Raw genomic sequence first — 16,143 nt, 5'->3', positions numbered from 1 at the left:
GCGCTCCAATCGGTGGGTGGCCAGAGGAAAACTGCTCCTGGCGGAAAACTGGTGCCGGCAGCCACGTAATCGGCCACCCCGAGTTCCGCCACCAGAGTCTTCCACCGGCCCCAAGGGTCCTTCCGCAGCGTCGGCTGTTTAGGCCGGCGGGAGGAGCGGGGGTTGGGACTTGCGAGTCCCCACCCCCCGCTCCTACTGCTGGCCAATCGGCCACCCTGAGTCCCGCCCCTCGTGCCTACAGCCGGCCCAATCGTGTGTGTAGAGGAGTGATGCAATTTGCATATTACCTTTTTATTATGTAGGATATAAGTATCATATATATTTTAATTCTCTCCAGAGGATATTTTTTCCCATTGATTTTTTTAGAGAGAGTGGAAGGGAGGGAGGAGGTTGGGGAGAAAGAAACATGGATGTGAAAGAGATACATCAGTTGGTTGCCTGCCATTTGCACTCCAACCAGGAATCAAACCCAGACCTACGCTCTAACCACTGAGTAAACCGGTCAGGGCAGAGTATACTTTTTTTTTTTTAATATATTTTGTTGATATTTTATAGAGAGAAAGGGAGAGGAATAGAAAGTTAGAAACATCGATGGGAGAGAAACATCGATCAGCTGCCTCCTGCACACCTCCCACAGGGGATGTGCCTGCAACCAAGGTACATGCCCTTGACTGGAATCGAACCTGGGACCTTTCAGTCCGCCGGCCGATGCTCTATCCACTGAGCCAGACCAGTTAGGGCCAGAGTATACTTTTAATTTCACTCAGTAGCAGCTATTTTGATGACATACTCATGTTTTAATTCATTGTAATAATTATCAAGGCCTGATTTTTCCCCAGGTACTTTACTAAGCCCTACTTAGTATATGAAAATTTATTTTAAACATTTAATTCTTGCCTGCATTGCTTGCCATTATTACTTACCGTAGAGTTTATTTCTTGAGACATTTTCACAAATTGTATATTTCTTCTCCCTTTCACCTGTCCTTGGAAATTCAGTCCTTTAAAGAAGGTAAGGTGCAGAAAGATTCTGCTTACAGATCCTTTTTAAAAAGAGGATAGCAGAATGATCATTTGCTTTTGAGAATTCTTACATAGCCACAATCCAATGGTTAGTCATGTCTTAGTTTTCTCCAAATTTTAAACATAAAGAAATAACATTTAATGCTTTCTGTTTCTATAATTGACCTTTTTGTTTTTATATTTAAAGAAATATTCTATAAAGTACAACCCAGGATATGTGTTGGCCAGTCGCCTTGGAGTGAGTGGATACCTTGTTTCAAGGTTTACAGGAAGTATTTTTATTGGAAGAGGATCTAGGAGAAAGTAAGTTTATGTTAAAGAAATTTACTTAAAGTGGCAGAAAAAATTGAATGATAAAGATAAAATGGTCAATATTTTAGTATACATTTTCTCTGACTTTTCCTTTAAAATTATGCATAAATTTCTCTGATGGTGACATTTTCTCTAAATGGCACGTTATAGGTGGTTGAAAAGACAGTTGTTATTTTTAGCAGCTAGTATATTGGACCTTGAAAAAAGGTATCAAGGTGTGTGTGAATCTCAATAGTATATTTTCCTGTATTTTCTTATATCATTCTCCTCTCTAATTACATAATCTTTGTTAACTGTTATGCTTTCTTAACTTGGATTTTAAAGCCTTTCCTCTACTTTTTTCAATTATTGCTACTTCAGAAATAACCACGATAATTAAAATATAGAAGAACAATTAAAACTAACTTTTTCTAAGAATTGAAAACAAAACTTTTTTTCTTCCAACAAAATTTTAAAACGTGTATGTGTGTGTTTGTGTGGTTTAAATTCAGCCCTCATGGAGACCATAAATCAAATGTGGGTTTGAATCTCAAGTTCAACAAAAAAAATGAGGAGGTACCAGGATATACTAAGAAAGTTGGAAATGAGTGGATGTATTCATCTGCCACAGAACAACTTCTTGCAGAGTACATAGAGAGGTAAGTGCAGAATAAGATCCCAGTAGTCATCCAGAAACATAGGAATATAATAATAATAATAATAATTTTGCCTTGCTGATAACAGTTTTATAGGGAAAATATTTCTTTTAGGAAAATTTGACATATGCTACATATAAACTTATTTTTGCCATTGGCAGAGATTTATTTACCTATTTTAATGTTTTTTAAAAATTTTAGTTACAGTTGAAATATAATGTTAGTTCAGGTATACAGCGTAGTGGTTAGAGATTTATATACCTTACAAAATAATCATCCCCAAAAGTCTAGTACTCATCTGACACTGTACAGAGTTGTTACTATATTATTGACTATATTACCTATGCTGTACTTTACATCCTCAAGACTGTTTTTATAATTGCCAATTTGTACTTCTTAATACCTTCCCCTTTTTCACCCATACCCACAACACTCTCTCATCTGACAACCATCAAAATATTCTCTGTATCTATGAGTTTGTTTCTGTTTTGTTGGTTTGTTTATTTTGTGTTTTAGAGTCTACATATAAGAGAAATCATATGGTATTTGCCTTTATCTTTGTGACACATTTTACTTAGCATAATACCCTCTAGGTCCATCCATACTCTCACAGATGATAAGATTTAATTCATTTTTATGGCTGAGTAATATTTCATAGTATATATGTACCACATCTTCTTAATCCATTTGTCTATCTGTGGACACTTGGGTTGCTTTGATATCTTGGCTATTGTAAATAATGCTACAATGAATATAGAGGTGCATCTGTCTTTTTGAATTAGTGTTTTGGATTTCTTCTAATAAATAACCAGAAATGGCATTGCTGAGTCATATAGTAATTCCGTTTTTAATTTTTATAGGAACCTCTATACTGTTTTCCATAGTGGCTGCACCAATTTACAATTGCACTAATAGGGCATTAAGGTTCCCTTTTCTCCACATCCTTATTAGCACTTGTTATTTGTTGATTTATTGATGGTAGCCATTCTGACAGGTTTGTGGTGATGTCTCATTGTGATTTTAATGTGCATTTCCCTGATGATTAGTGATGTTGAACATCTTTTTATGTCCTCATTGGAGAAATGTCTATTCAGGTCCTCTGTAAAATTTTTAATTGGATTGTTTGTGATTTTTTGGTGTTATATTGTGTTCTTTATAAAATTTGAATATTAACCCCTTGTTGGATGTATCATTGGCAAATATCTTCTTCCATTCAATAGGTTGTCTTTTTCGTTTGTTTTTTTTCCTCTGTGCAAAAACTTTTTAGCTTGATGTGGTATCATTTGTTTAATTTTTCTTTTGTTTTCCTTCCTTGAGGAGACATACTGAAAAAGACATTACTGAGAGTGATGTCAAAGAGTCTACTGTTTATGTTTTCTTCTAGGAGTCTTATGGTTTCAAGTTTTACATTTAAGTCTTCAATCTATTTTGAGTTTATTTTTGTGTGTGGTGTAAAAAGTGGTGGTGTTTTATTTTTTACATGTGTTTGCCCAATGTTGTCAACCACATTTGTTGAAGAGACTGTCTTTATCCTTTTGTGTGTTCTTGTCTAATTTGTCATACATTAATTGACCATATGTGCCTGGATTTATTCCTGGGTGCTCCACTGATCTATGTGTCTGTTTTTGTGCCAATACTAGAGGCCCGATGCATGGAATTCGTGCAAGGGCCGTGGCCTCCGCCACCGCGGGGGCTGCTCTGCCTCAGCTGTAGCCCCGCCCACCGCTGCCACAGCTGGGGCCTCTCCAGCCTCTGCCTTGGCCCTCACCTGCTGCAGCTTGGTCCATAAGGAAGGACATCTGGAAGGACGTCTGATCTAATTAGCATATTATGCTTTCATTGTTATAGATGATGCTGTCTTGATGACTATACCCTTTTAATATAGTTTGATATCAGGTAGCATGATACCCCCAACTTTGTTTTTCTTTCTCAAGATTGCTTTGGCTATTGAGGGTCCTTTGTGATTCCATATAAATTTTAGAATTATTTAGGCTATAGTTCTGTGAAAAATGCCATTGGCATTTTGATAGGAATTACATTGAATCTATAGATTGCTTTGGGTTGTATGGATATTTTAATGATGTTAACTCTTCCTATCCATGAGCACAGTACAGACTTCCATTTATTTGTATCTTCTTTACTTTCTTTCTTCAATTTCTTACAGTTTTCAAGTTCAGGTCTTTTATTTTCTTGATTAAATTTATTCCTAGGTATTTTATTTTTTGACTCAATTGTAAATAGGATTGTTTTCTTAATTTGGCTTTCTGATAGTTCATTAATGGACTATAAAAATGCAACCAACTTCTGAATATTAATTTGTATCCTGCTACTCTGCTGAATTCATTTATCAGTTCTAATACTTTTTTGTTGCAATCTTTAGGATTCTGTACATAGAATATCATGTAATCTGCAAATTATGACAATTTTACTTTTTATTTTCCAATTTGAGTACCTTTTATTTCTTTTCCTTGTCTGATTGCTATGGCTAAGACTTCCAATACTATCCTATCTAATAAAGAGGGAATATGCTAATTGACCCTCACACCGTCGCAAAGATGGTAGCGCCCACAGCCAATAAGGAGGGAATATGCTAATTGACTGTCCCACCCTCAAAGATGGTGGCGTCCACAGCCGATAAGGAGGGAATATGCTAATCGACTGCCCACCCTCAAAGATGGCAGCGCCCGCAGCCAATAAGGAGGGAATATGCTAATTGACTGTCACGCCCTCAAAAATGGTTGTGCCCACAGCCGCAAGATGTCAGCGCCCACTCCCCTCAGCCCTGCTGGGGCGGCAAGGCGCTCTGTGTGCCTGCCTCTAGAGTCCCCCAATCCCCTCAGCCCCCCAGCTTCCCAGGGCCGGCCTGAGGCACAGGCAAGCCTCAGATGGTGGCTGCCCAGCCGCCCAGGGCCACCTGAGCTCAGGTAACAGGGCCAGCCGAGGTTTGTGCTGCCAGCAGTGGCAGCAGCAGAGGTGTGATGGGGCATCGCCTTCCCCTGATCACCGGGTCACCTCCGCCCCTGAGGGCTCCTGTTCTGTGAGAGGGGGCAGGCCGGGCTGAGGGACCCCCCCACACACTTCTGTGCATGAATTTTCTGCACCGGGCCTCTACTGTTAAATAGAAGGGGTGAAAGTGGACAACATTTTTTTGTTCCTAATCATAAGAAAGCTGCTTTATGTCTTCCTCGTTGAGTATGTTGTTACCTGTGGGTTTGTCATATATGGCCTTAATTATGTTGAGGTATCTTTTCTCTATTCCCACTTTGCTAAAAATTTTTTTCATAAGTGGATAATGGATTTTTCACATCCTTTTCTGCATCTATTTATATGATCATGTGGTTTTTATTCTTCATTTTATTTATGTAGTGTATAACATTAATTGACATGTGGATATTGAACCATCCTTGAATCCGAGAAATAAATCCACTTGATCATGGAGTATGATCTTTTTGATGTTTTGCTGAATTTGGTTTGCAAATATTTTGTTGAGACTTTTTGTATCTATATTCATCAGGGATAATGGTCTATAATTTTCTATGTTTCCAATGTCATTGTATGATTCTGAAATCAGGGAAATGCTAGCCTTGGAAAATGAGCTTTGGAGCCTTCTTACCTCTTCAATTTTGAATAGTTTGAGGAGGATGGGTGTTAAATTTGTTCTGAAAAATTTTTTAATTTACTTAGGACTTTTATTGGAAGTGTTTTTATTACTGGTTTGATTTCATTGATCATAATCAGTCTATTTAGATTATCTGGTTGTTCTTCCTTCTGTCTTGGAAGATTGTGTGTCTGGAAATTTAACTAATTCTTCCAAGTTGTTAAATATGTTGACATATAATTGTTTATAGTATTTTCTTATAACCCTTTGTATTTCTTTGGTGTCAGTTGTTATATCTTCTATTTCATTTCTAATTTTATTTCTTTGGGTCCTCATACTTTTTCATGACTCTGATGAAAGTGTTATCAATCTTGTTTATCTTTTCAAAGAACCAACTCTTGGTTTCACTGATATTTTGTGTTGTGTTTTTGGACAAGTTTGTTTATTTCTGCTCTGATCTCTATTATTTTATTCCTTCTACTCACTTTGGGTTTTGTTTATTTTTTTCTGTTTAGTTCTTTTACGTTTAAGGTTAAATTTTTTGAGATTTTTTGGGCTTGAGACAGTTCTGTATTGCTATGATTTTCTCTTTTAGAACTACTTTGGCTGTGGCCTATAGATTTATTTGGTTTGTTGTATTTTTATTATCATTCCTCTGAATATAGTTTTTTATGTCTTCCTCAATTTCCTTGTTAACCCAGTGTTTGTTTTGTGTCATGTTATTTAGCTTCTATGTGTTTGTGCATTTTTCAGTTTCCTTCTTGTAACTGATTTCTCATTTCATAACACTGTGATTCCAGAAGATGCTTGGAATGGTTTCAGTCTTTTTAAATTAATTGAGGCTTGTTTTGTGGCTTAACATGTGATCTACCATAGAAAATGAACTATTTGTGCTTGAAAAGAATATAAATTGTGCTGCTTTGGAGAGAAATGTTTTAAAATATCAATAAAATTCATCCCGCCGAAACCGGTTTGGCTCAGTGGATAGAGCGTCGGCCTGCGGACTCAAGGGTCCCAGGTTCGATTCCGGTCAAGGGCATGTACCTTGGTTGCGGGCACATCCCCAGTAGGGGGTGTGCAAGGAGGCAGCTGATCGATGTTTCTCTCTCATCGATGTTTCTAACTCTCTATCCCTCTCTCTTCCTCTCTGTAAAAAATCAATAAAATATATTAAAAAATAATAATAATAATTAAAAAATTCATCTGGTCTAATGTATCATATTGCCTTGTTGATTTTCTGTCTGGATGATCTATCCATTAATGTCACTGAGGTGGTTAAGTCCCCGACTATGACTGTATTATTGTTGACCTCTCCCTTTGTCTTAATATTTCCTTTATTTATTTAGGTGCTACTATTTTGGTTACAGAAAGGTTACAGGGAGTTATATCCTCTTTTTGCCTTGATCCCTTTATCGTTACGAAATGTCATTCTTTGTTACCTGTTATATACATCCTTTGTTTTAAAGTCTATCCAACATATCCATTGCTACTCCAGCTAATTTTTTTTTCATTAGCATTTGCAAGAAATATCTTTTTCCATCTCTTTACTTTCATTCTTTTTTTTTTTTACCAATGAGAGAGAAACATTGATCAGCTGCCTCCTGCACACCCCCTACTGGGGATGTGCCCGCAACCAAGGTACATGCCCTTAACCGGAATTGAACCTGGGACCCTTGAGTCCGCAGGCCGACGCTCTATCCACTGAGCCAAACCGGTTAGGGCTTTACTTTCATTCTGTGTGTATCTTTTAATCTGAAGTGGGTTTCTTATAGACAGCATGTATATGGGGCTTTTTTGCTTTTTTATTCACCCATTGTCTTTTCATTAGAGCATTTTATCCATGTACATTTAAAGTGATTGATTATTGCCCTAGCTGGTTTGGCTCAGTGGATAGAGCGTCTGCCTGCGGACTAAAGGGTCCCAGGTTCCATTCCGGTCAAGGCACATGCCAGGGTTGCAGGCTCGGTCCCTAGTGTAGGGTGTGCAGGAGGCAGCCAATCAGTGATTCTCTCTCATCATTGATGTTTCTATCTTTCTCTTCCTCTCCCTTCCTCTCTGAAATCAATAAAAATTTATAAAAAAAATAAAGTGATTGATTATTTATAGACTAGAGGCCTGGTGCACGAAATTTGTGCACCCTCTCCAATCTGGGACCCCTTGGGGGATGTCCGGGACTGCTGGTCCTAACCACTTGACTGCCTGCCTGCCTGATTGCCCCTAACCATTTCTGCCTGCCAGCTTGATCACCCCCTAACCACTCCCCTGCCAGCCTGATTGATGACTAACTGCTCCCTGCCAGCCTGATCGCCCCCAACTGCCCTCCCCTGCAGACCTGGTTGCCCTCAACAGCCCTCCCCTGCTGGCCATCTTGTGGTAGCCATCTTGAGATGGCCATCTTGTGGTGACCATCTTGTAGTGACGCGGTAGCAGCCATCTTATGATAACGTGGGGTGGCCAGTTTGTGGCGGCCATCTTGTGATGACGCAGGGGCACGAGGGCCACCTAGTCTTTTATTAGTATAGATATGTAGTTATTGGCATTTTATTTATATTTTTTATGTTCTTCATTTAAGAACTCCCTTTAACATTTTTGTAATACTGAGGTGAACTCTTTTAGCTTTTCTTGTCTGGGTAGCTCTTTATCTGTCCTTCAATTCTAAATGATAGTCTTTCTGGGTAGACTAGTCTTCCTTATATGTTCTTGCTTTTTATCACTTTCATCTCTTATGGCCTACAAAGTTTCTGTTGAGAAATGTTGGCAGTCTTATGGGAGCTGCATTATAATAACTAGCTGCTTTTAAGATTCTCTCTTTGCCCTGGCCAGGTAGCTCAGTTGCTTGGAGCATCATCCCACATACCAAAAGATTGCTGGTTCAATGCCCAGTCCAGGCATATACCTAGGTTTTGAGTTTGATACCCAGTCAGGGCTCTTACGGGAGGTAACCAATTGATGTTTCTCTCTCACATCAATGTCTCTCTCTTTCTCTCTCTCTCTCTCTCTCTCTCTCTCTCTCTCTCTCCCTCTCCCTCTCCCCCCTCCCTCCCTCCCTCCCCCCTCTTCTTCTCTAAAATCAATAATAACATATGCTCAGTTGAGAATTATAAAGAAAAAAAGAGTCTCTCTTTGTCTTTGGCGTTTTAATTATATTGTGTCTTGGTGTGGGCCTCTGAGTTCATTTTGTTTTGTTTGGGACTATCTGTGCTTCCTGGGCTTATATTTCTATTTTCTTCACCAGGATAGGGGACTTTTCCATCATTATTTATTCAAATAGATTTTCATTTCCTTGTTTTTATCTTCTCTTGGTTCTCATATGGTGTGAACATTGCTATGCTTTATATTGTCCCAGTGGTCACTTAAACTATCTCTCTGTGGGTTTTTCAATTGTTTGTTTGTTTATTTTTGTTAATCCTTGACCAGTGATACTTTATCCCCATTGATTTTTAGAGAGTGTGAAAGCGGGGGGAGGGGGGGAGGGGAGGAACATCTATGTGAGAAAGACATATCGATTGCCTACCTTGCCCATGTGCCCCAACCAGGGCCAGGGACTGAATGTGCAATGGAGGCACATGCCCTTGACCAGAATCGAACCCATGACTCTTTGGTGCACAAGCCAACACTCTAACCACTGAACAACACCGGCCAGGGCTGTTTATTATTTTTAATAATTTTATTTCTATTTGCTCTTCTGATTATGTATTTTCTACTACCTTGTTTTTTGAGTTGCTGATTGGATCTTCTGCTTTATCTAATCTGCAGTTGACTCCAACTAATGTATGCTCATTTCAGTTATTGTAATCTTCATTTCTGACTGGTTCTTTCTGATGTTTCTTATCTTTTTGTTAAAGTTCTCACTAAGTTCATCTCACTTTTTCATAAGTTCTGTGAGCACCCTTATAATCAGTGTTTTTAACTTTGCATGTAGTATGTTCTTTGTCTCAATTTCAGTGAGTTCTTTTTCTGGAGTTTTGTCTGGTTCTTTCATTTGGGCCATGTTTCTTTGTCTTCACAGTTTGGCTGCTTCCCTGTGCTTGTTTCTACGTATTAGGTAGATCTTGTGTGTCTCCAATTTTGGTAGAGTGTCCTTATATAGTAGGTGTCCTGTAGGGCCCAGTGGTGTAGTCTCCTTCATCACCTTAGCTGGGTGCTCCATTAGTGTTTCTTGTATCGGCTGTTTGTGCCTTTCTGTTGTAATTGAGATGTAATTGCTGTTGCAGTGTCAGTGGGTGGCGTTGGCCCTCAGGCTGTCTGGCTGTGAGGAATGGCTGTGACTATAGCTGATGAGCTGCTGTGTAGGGGCTAACTACAGGTACAGGATTTGCTGTAACAGTGCTCTGGTGCCTGCCTAGTTCTCTCTTTGAAGGTGTCCTTTGTGGAGTTGATTAGGTGGTGCTGGTGTGATCTGAAGCCTACCAACAGGTGTGTTAGTTCTGGGGCCTCTTGGGAAGTGCTCCAGTGCTGTCTAAGACCAGCCAGTTTTGTATAACTGGAGCCTAAAAAGGTTATAGCCTGTTGCAGATTGGGTGGGCATGGTCTCAGGGAGTCATCAGGGCAGGGGCCAACTGCATTACCCAAGTTACCGGTCATTCAGATTTGGTGCCTCCCTGGGCCTGCCACCTGGGTAGGGATACGGCTCAACAAAGAAACAGTGGCTCCTGTGAGCACTTGAGCCTGCACCGTTGGGCTGGGTGGCAGAAGGCTCAGCAAAGGTACATTGGCGTATGCCAGCATTGTGTCTGGAGAAAGCTGCCCCTTCAGCGCTCACCCTGAAACTAGACAATTCAGTTCCTCCTAGTATGTCCCTGGCACCTTTTGGTCTGCTGCCTCAGCGCTGGAGCTCAGACAAAGTGAGTCCATCAGCCAGTAAGTCTGTGTGCAGGCCCTATAAGTGGAACACCTAGGACTCCAACAGCCCTCCGTTCCACTCATACACTATCTCCACTGATTTTTACAGCCAGAAATTTTGGGGACTTGTCTTCCTGACCCTGGTCTCTAGTCTAGGGGAGTCCAGGGTGTGACTGGGATACCTTGCTACTCAGGGGGAACCTCCACATCCAAGATACCCTTCCCAATGTTTAGATGCCACATATGGGACCAGCACATTCTGTGTCTTGGCCCTTCCTACCATTCTTGATGTAGTTTCTTCTGTATATCTGTTTAGCTAGTCTTCAGGCAGTTTTCAGTGTTAGTTCTACAGATTAGTTGCAATTTGGAAATTGTCAGGGGGGAGATGAACATAGTGTTTACCTACTTCACTATCTTGATGTAGTGCACATAGAAAGTTAATTTTGTGTCGTAGAGCTGCTTAGCTAAAATAGAGTGGGAAAATACTGTTTTTATTCTCTCTGGAACTCTAGATGGTAGCTAGACCTTCTGGATCAATTGCCTTAATTTCCTTTATCTCTTCTCATCCATTTTCTATAGTGTATTCTTTTTTTTAAAATCCTTTATTATTTAAAGTATTTACATATGTCACTCCTTTTCCCCCCATTGACTGCTCCCCAGGCACTCCCACCCCCCAGCACATGCCCTCACCCTCCTAGTAGTCTGTGTCCATTGGTTATGCTTATATGCATGACTAGCGGCCCGGTGCACGAAATTCGTGCACAGAGGGGGGGTGTCCCTCAGCCCAGCCTGCACCCTCTCCAATCTGGGACCCCTCGAGGGATGTCCGACTGCCCGTTTAGGCCCGATCCCGGTGGTGGGATTGGGCCTAGAAGGGCAGTCGGACATCCCTCTCACAATCTAGGACTACTGGCTCCCAACTGCTCTGCCTGCCTGCCTTCCTGATTGCCCCTAACTGCTTCTGCCTGCCAGCCTGATCACTCCCTAACCACTCTGCTGCCAGCCTGATTGATGCCTAACTGCTCCCCTACCAGCGTGTTTGCCCCCAACTTCCCTCCTCTGCCAGCCTGGTCACCCCTAACTGCCCTCTCCTGCAGGGTTGATCGCCTCCAACTGCCCTCCCTTGCAGGCCTGGTCCCTCTCAACTGCCCTCCCTTGCAGGCCTGGTGCCTCCCAACTGCCCTCCCCTGCTGGCCATCTTGTGTCCACATGGAGGCAGGATCTTTGACCACATGGGGGCATCCATATTGTGTGTTGGAGTGATGGTCAATCTGCATATTACTCTTTTATTAGATAGGATAGAGGCCTGGTGCAGGGGTGGGGGCCAGCTGGTTTGCCCTGAAGGGTGTCCCGGATCAGGATGGGGGTTCCCTTGGGGTGTGGGGCAGCCTGAGCAAGTGGCCTGTGGTGGTTTGCAGGCCAGCCATGCCCCCTGGTGACCCAAGAGGAGGCCCTGGTATCTGGAATTTATTTACCTTCTACAATTCAAACTTTGTAGCCTTGAGTGGAGCCAAGCCTCCTGCTTGCTCCGTGGCCAGCAGCCATTTCTGTTGGGGTTAATTCACCTTCTATAATTGAAACTTTGTAGCCTTAAGCGGAGGCCTGGGCCTGACCAGGGTGTGCGGAAAGCTTTGCTTTCTCCATTGCCGGGGGCAATCCTAGCCTGCTCTCTCCAGCTCTGTGGCTGCCGCCATTTCTGTTAAGATTTGTTTACCTTCTATAATTGAAACTTTGTAGCTTGAGTGGAGGCTTAGGCCTAGCCAGGGCAGGTCGAAAGCTTGGCTTCCTCTGTTGCCTGGGAAACCTTGCTCTCTGTGGCTGTAGCCATCTTGTTTGGGTTTATTTGCATACTCGCCCTGATTGGCTGGTGGGCGTGGCTGGTGGGCATGGCTTAGGCGTAGCAAAGGTGTGGTCAATTTGCATATTACCCTTTTATTAGGTAGGATTGATCTCTTAACCTCCCCCCCATTCCTCCCTTCCCTCTGAAGTTTGATGGATTGCTGTTTCTTTGCTGATTTTTTGTCTACAGGACTTATCCAGTGATGTCAGTGGTGTATTAAAGTCCCCTACTATGATTGTATTGCTGTTGATCTCTCCCTTGATATCTTCCAGAAAGTTTTTTATGTATTTGGATGCTCCTGCATTGGGTGCATATATGTTTACCTGAGTTATATACTCCTATTGTATCGATCCCTTTAATATTATGAAGTGCCCTCCTTTATCTCTTGTTTTGGCCTTCACTTTGAGGTCTATTTTATTGGATATAAGTATTGCAACCCCAACCTTTTTTTTTTCTTTTCATTTCCATTTGCCTGAAAAATATTTTTCCATCCCTTTACTTTCAGTCTGTGTGAGTCCCTTGCTCTGAGGTGGGTCTTTTGTACACGGCATATATATGGGTCATGTTTATCCATTCAGCCACCCGATGTCTTTAGATTGGAGCATTTAATCCATTTACGTTTAAGGTTATTATTGATAGGTACTTGCTTGTAGCCATTTTTATTCTTTATGCCTGTGTTCCATCTACCCTTTCTATTTCTTCTTTTGACAACAGTCCCTTTAGCATTTTTTGCATTGCTGGCTTGGTAGTGTTAAAATCCATTAGCCTTTTTTTCTGTGAAGCTCCTGAGTTCACCTTCAATTTTGAATGATAACCTTGCTGGATAGAGTATTCTTGGATTCAGTCCCTTGTTTTGCATCACTTTGTATAGTTCATTCCATTCCCTTCTGGCCTGATGTGTTTCTGTTGAGAAATCATTTGATAATCTAATGGGAGATCCCTTGTATGTAACTCTCTGTTTCTCTCTTGCAGCCTTTAAGATTCTCTCTTTATCCTTAACATTTGCCATTGTAATTATGACCTGTCTCGGTGTGGGTCTTTTTGTGTTAATCTTGTTTGTCACTCTCTGTGCTTGTGTGACTTTTTCTTCCCCAAATCAGGGAAGAGTTTCTGTCATTATTTCTTTAAATAGGTTTTCTAATCTTTGCTCCTCTTCTTGTCATTTTGGCACCCTTATTAGATGGATGTTACTTCGTTTCATGTTGTCCCAAAGCTCCCTGAAGCTCTCCTTGTTTCTAGCTTTTTTTCTCCAATTGCTGTTCAAATTGGGTGTGTTTTTCTTCCCTGTCTTCTATCTCACTAATTTGATCCTCTGCTTCTGGTCTACTGTAGAAACCTTCCATTGTGTTTTTTATTGCAACTAGATCATTCTTGATTTCCTCTTGATTCTTATATAAGTTGTTGATTTTCTCATTCAGCCGGTGTAGGAACTGTAAGACCCTTATTCTAAATTCTTTGTCTGACCTATTGCATGCCTCAATTTCATTTAGTTCCTTTTCTGGCTATTCTGCCTTTTTTTTTTTTTCCTTTGGGGGTTGTTTCTTTGTTTCCCCCCACCCCCCAATTTTTACTGTCTCTTTCCTGCCTTGGGCTCCCTGATTGGGGTCTGAAGTGTTGAAGTCCCTAGCGGTTCAATGATCTGGCACTCCCTAGACTGGAGGCTGGTTCTGCCTTGAGTTTTACACCTTTATTGTCTCTGTTCTGAGTTGTACCCCTTTCTCCCCCAGTTCTGGTCTCTCAGTGGTCCACTTCATATTCTCGGGGTCGGTGGGGGCACATGCACAGTTTCTTCTGTGTGTGTCTCCCTGTGGGGGCCTTGAGCCCTCGGCATGCAATTCACTGTGCGGACCCGGCACCCAAGGCCATGCACATGAAGCATGGTCCAGTGACCTGTGGCTGGGCACACCAGGTAGCACCAGCACCTCTGACTTGGGCTGGGAATAGTGCGTGCTCCAGGTGACAGCTCTGTCCATGCTTGGGGGGAGGAGCCTGTGGTATGCTTCACATTGGGGCACATACTCCAAGTCTCACCAAGGAGTCCAGGCATCAAGTTGCATGCAGCCTGCAGCTGAAGCAGCGGGCTTGGCGGGAGGGTCGCACACTCCAAGGCTCACCAAAGGGTCCAGGCGCCGAGTGGCACGGGGCCCATGGCTGAAGCAGCAGGCTTGGCGGGAGGGGAGCGCACACCAGGACTCACAGGAGCCTGCAGCCGGGGAGGCTGGAGGCCTGGAGTCTGTGGGTCTGTAGATGAGGTAGCAGGTCTTTGGCTGGAGTGGCTGTAGAATCCAGGGTGGTATCTGAGGTCAGTCTGGGTGGTGGTGAGGCTGGGCTCCTAGTCACAGCAGTTCTCCTTTGCAAGGTGGTGTGGTTTCTGTGTCAGAGCCAGCTGCTCCGGGAGGGCTTGCAGCAGTAGCAGGGACTTACCAACTAGGAGAGCCATCTGCCAGCCCTCGAGACTCCTGTAGGATCTGACTGTCCCGCACTCTCACACACACACTGCACATGGCCACACACTCCCCTGTCGCTCCTTCACTCAGGATCTGACTGTCCCGCACTCCCACACACACACTGCACATGTCCACACACTCCCCTGTCGCTCCTTCACTCACTCACACTCTCACTGCCACCTCCACCAACTTATCCTCTCCCCGCTATACTCTATTCTTATACTTTTGTTTCACTCTGTGGGAGACTTCTTCAACTGCCTCTTATATAACTTTAAAATTCCCATTTAACTTATTTTTCATTTAAAAGTATGTCCTTATTCTCTAGCATTCCTTTTTAAATATTTTGTTCTTGTAGTTAGTGAAATATCTTCTTTCATTTTTCTGAAGATAGTATTTCTAGAGTTTCTTTTTTTATTTATATTTTCTGTTTTTTTCCAAATTTTCTTTTTATTTTTGTTGTTCATCTCTCCTTTCATATTAAAGCTATTTTTTTACTTGGTAGTGGTTCATAGGTATCCAATCATATTTAAGAGTGAGGCACTAAAAAGCTGTTTAGAAATTTAGTTGTTTTGGTGGGGCTTGTCAGGTGGGATGTGGCTATTTCTGCAGAGGACCTGCAAATATCACTAACTATATGTATATCTTTCCCTTGAGGCTGGCTAGTTTCCCTGAGAGCTGTGACCTCCAGCCTTTTTCTTAGAGGACACATGTGAAGAGGAAAAGTGACTTACAGTGTTCTAGAAATTAACTAGGGAAAAGAGTTTCACTACATAAACACACACCCCACCTTCAATCTGCACTATAAAGGAAATAATGGAGTTTTGAGAAATATCAGATGAATCCTTTAATATACTTAATTTATTCTACTATGGCGTGCTCCAGCTTTGTTGTAAAAATTAGAAAATCAGCCTGTAGATATTATTGTAGTTGTGGGGTGGGCAGACTCAGCTTTTAATGCTGTACCTGTGGTGGATCGGCGCTTACTCCCAGTGGCAGCTCATAGGAGCACCCTCCGTAAGTTTGCCAGGGAGGCACACTGAAGCACTCTGAAGAGCTCTGGTAGTGTAACTGCTTAATAGATACTAAAGGTTTTTCTTTTGGGCGGTACCTATGGCCTCAGGGAGTATTCAAATCCTATAGTGTTAATCAGAGTGGTATCTGGGTGTGACTATAATGGTTGCCTGGAGACTGGAGGGAGGGGTTATCTCTTAGGAGAAAATGGTGACCAAGGATCCGATGTGACTCAGCCCCAGACACACCTCCACCTCTGCCCACTCTCCCCAGGTTCCACAGCTCCTCCCCTTTTCCTGCACCTCAGCACGGGTAGGTGTCTGTATCCGAAAGGTCTTACGAACTAGGTTCAGTGGAGAAAGACGCAGGCCCCGGCGCGAAGCGGGACTGCGTCTTTGCAATCTCCTCTCTTGCCGGCACTTGCGCGGTCGGGCAG

General features: G+C 42.2%; 1 protein-coding gene across 1 annotated transcript in view; it reads left to right on the top strand.

Moving 5' to 3' along the window:
- The window catches only part of XRN1 (5'-3' exoribonuclease 1), a 228,198-nt gene that overhangs the window by 150,012 nt on the left and 62,043 nt on the right, over positions 1-16,143 (top strand). Inside the window, exons 24-25 of the mRNA XM_008158575.2 lie at positions 1,210-1,325; positions 1,826-1,972. Coding sequence (XP_008156797.2) covers positions 1,210-1,325; positions 1,826-1,972 — 263 coding nt within the window. The remainder of the gene's footprint in view (positions 1-1,209; positions 1,326-1,825; positions 1,973-16,143) is intronic.

This window comes from Eptesicus fuscus, chromosome 9 (assembly GCF_027574615.1).
Source record: "Eptesicus fuscus isolate TK198812 chromosome 9, DD_ASM_mEF_20220401, whole genome shotgun sequence".
NCBI lineage: Eukaryota > Metazoa > Chordata > Mammalia > Chiroptera > Vespertilionidae > Eptesicus > Eptesicus fuscus.
Note: the sequence above shows the minus strand (reverse complement) of the source record. Positions and strands in the feature narration are given on the sequence as shown.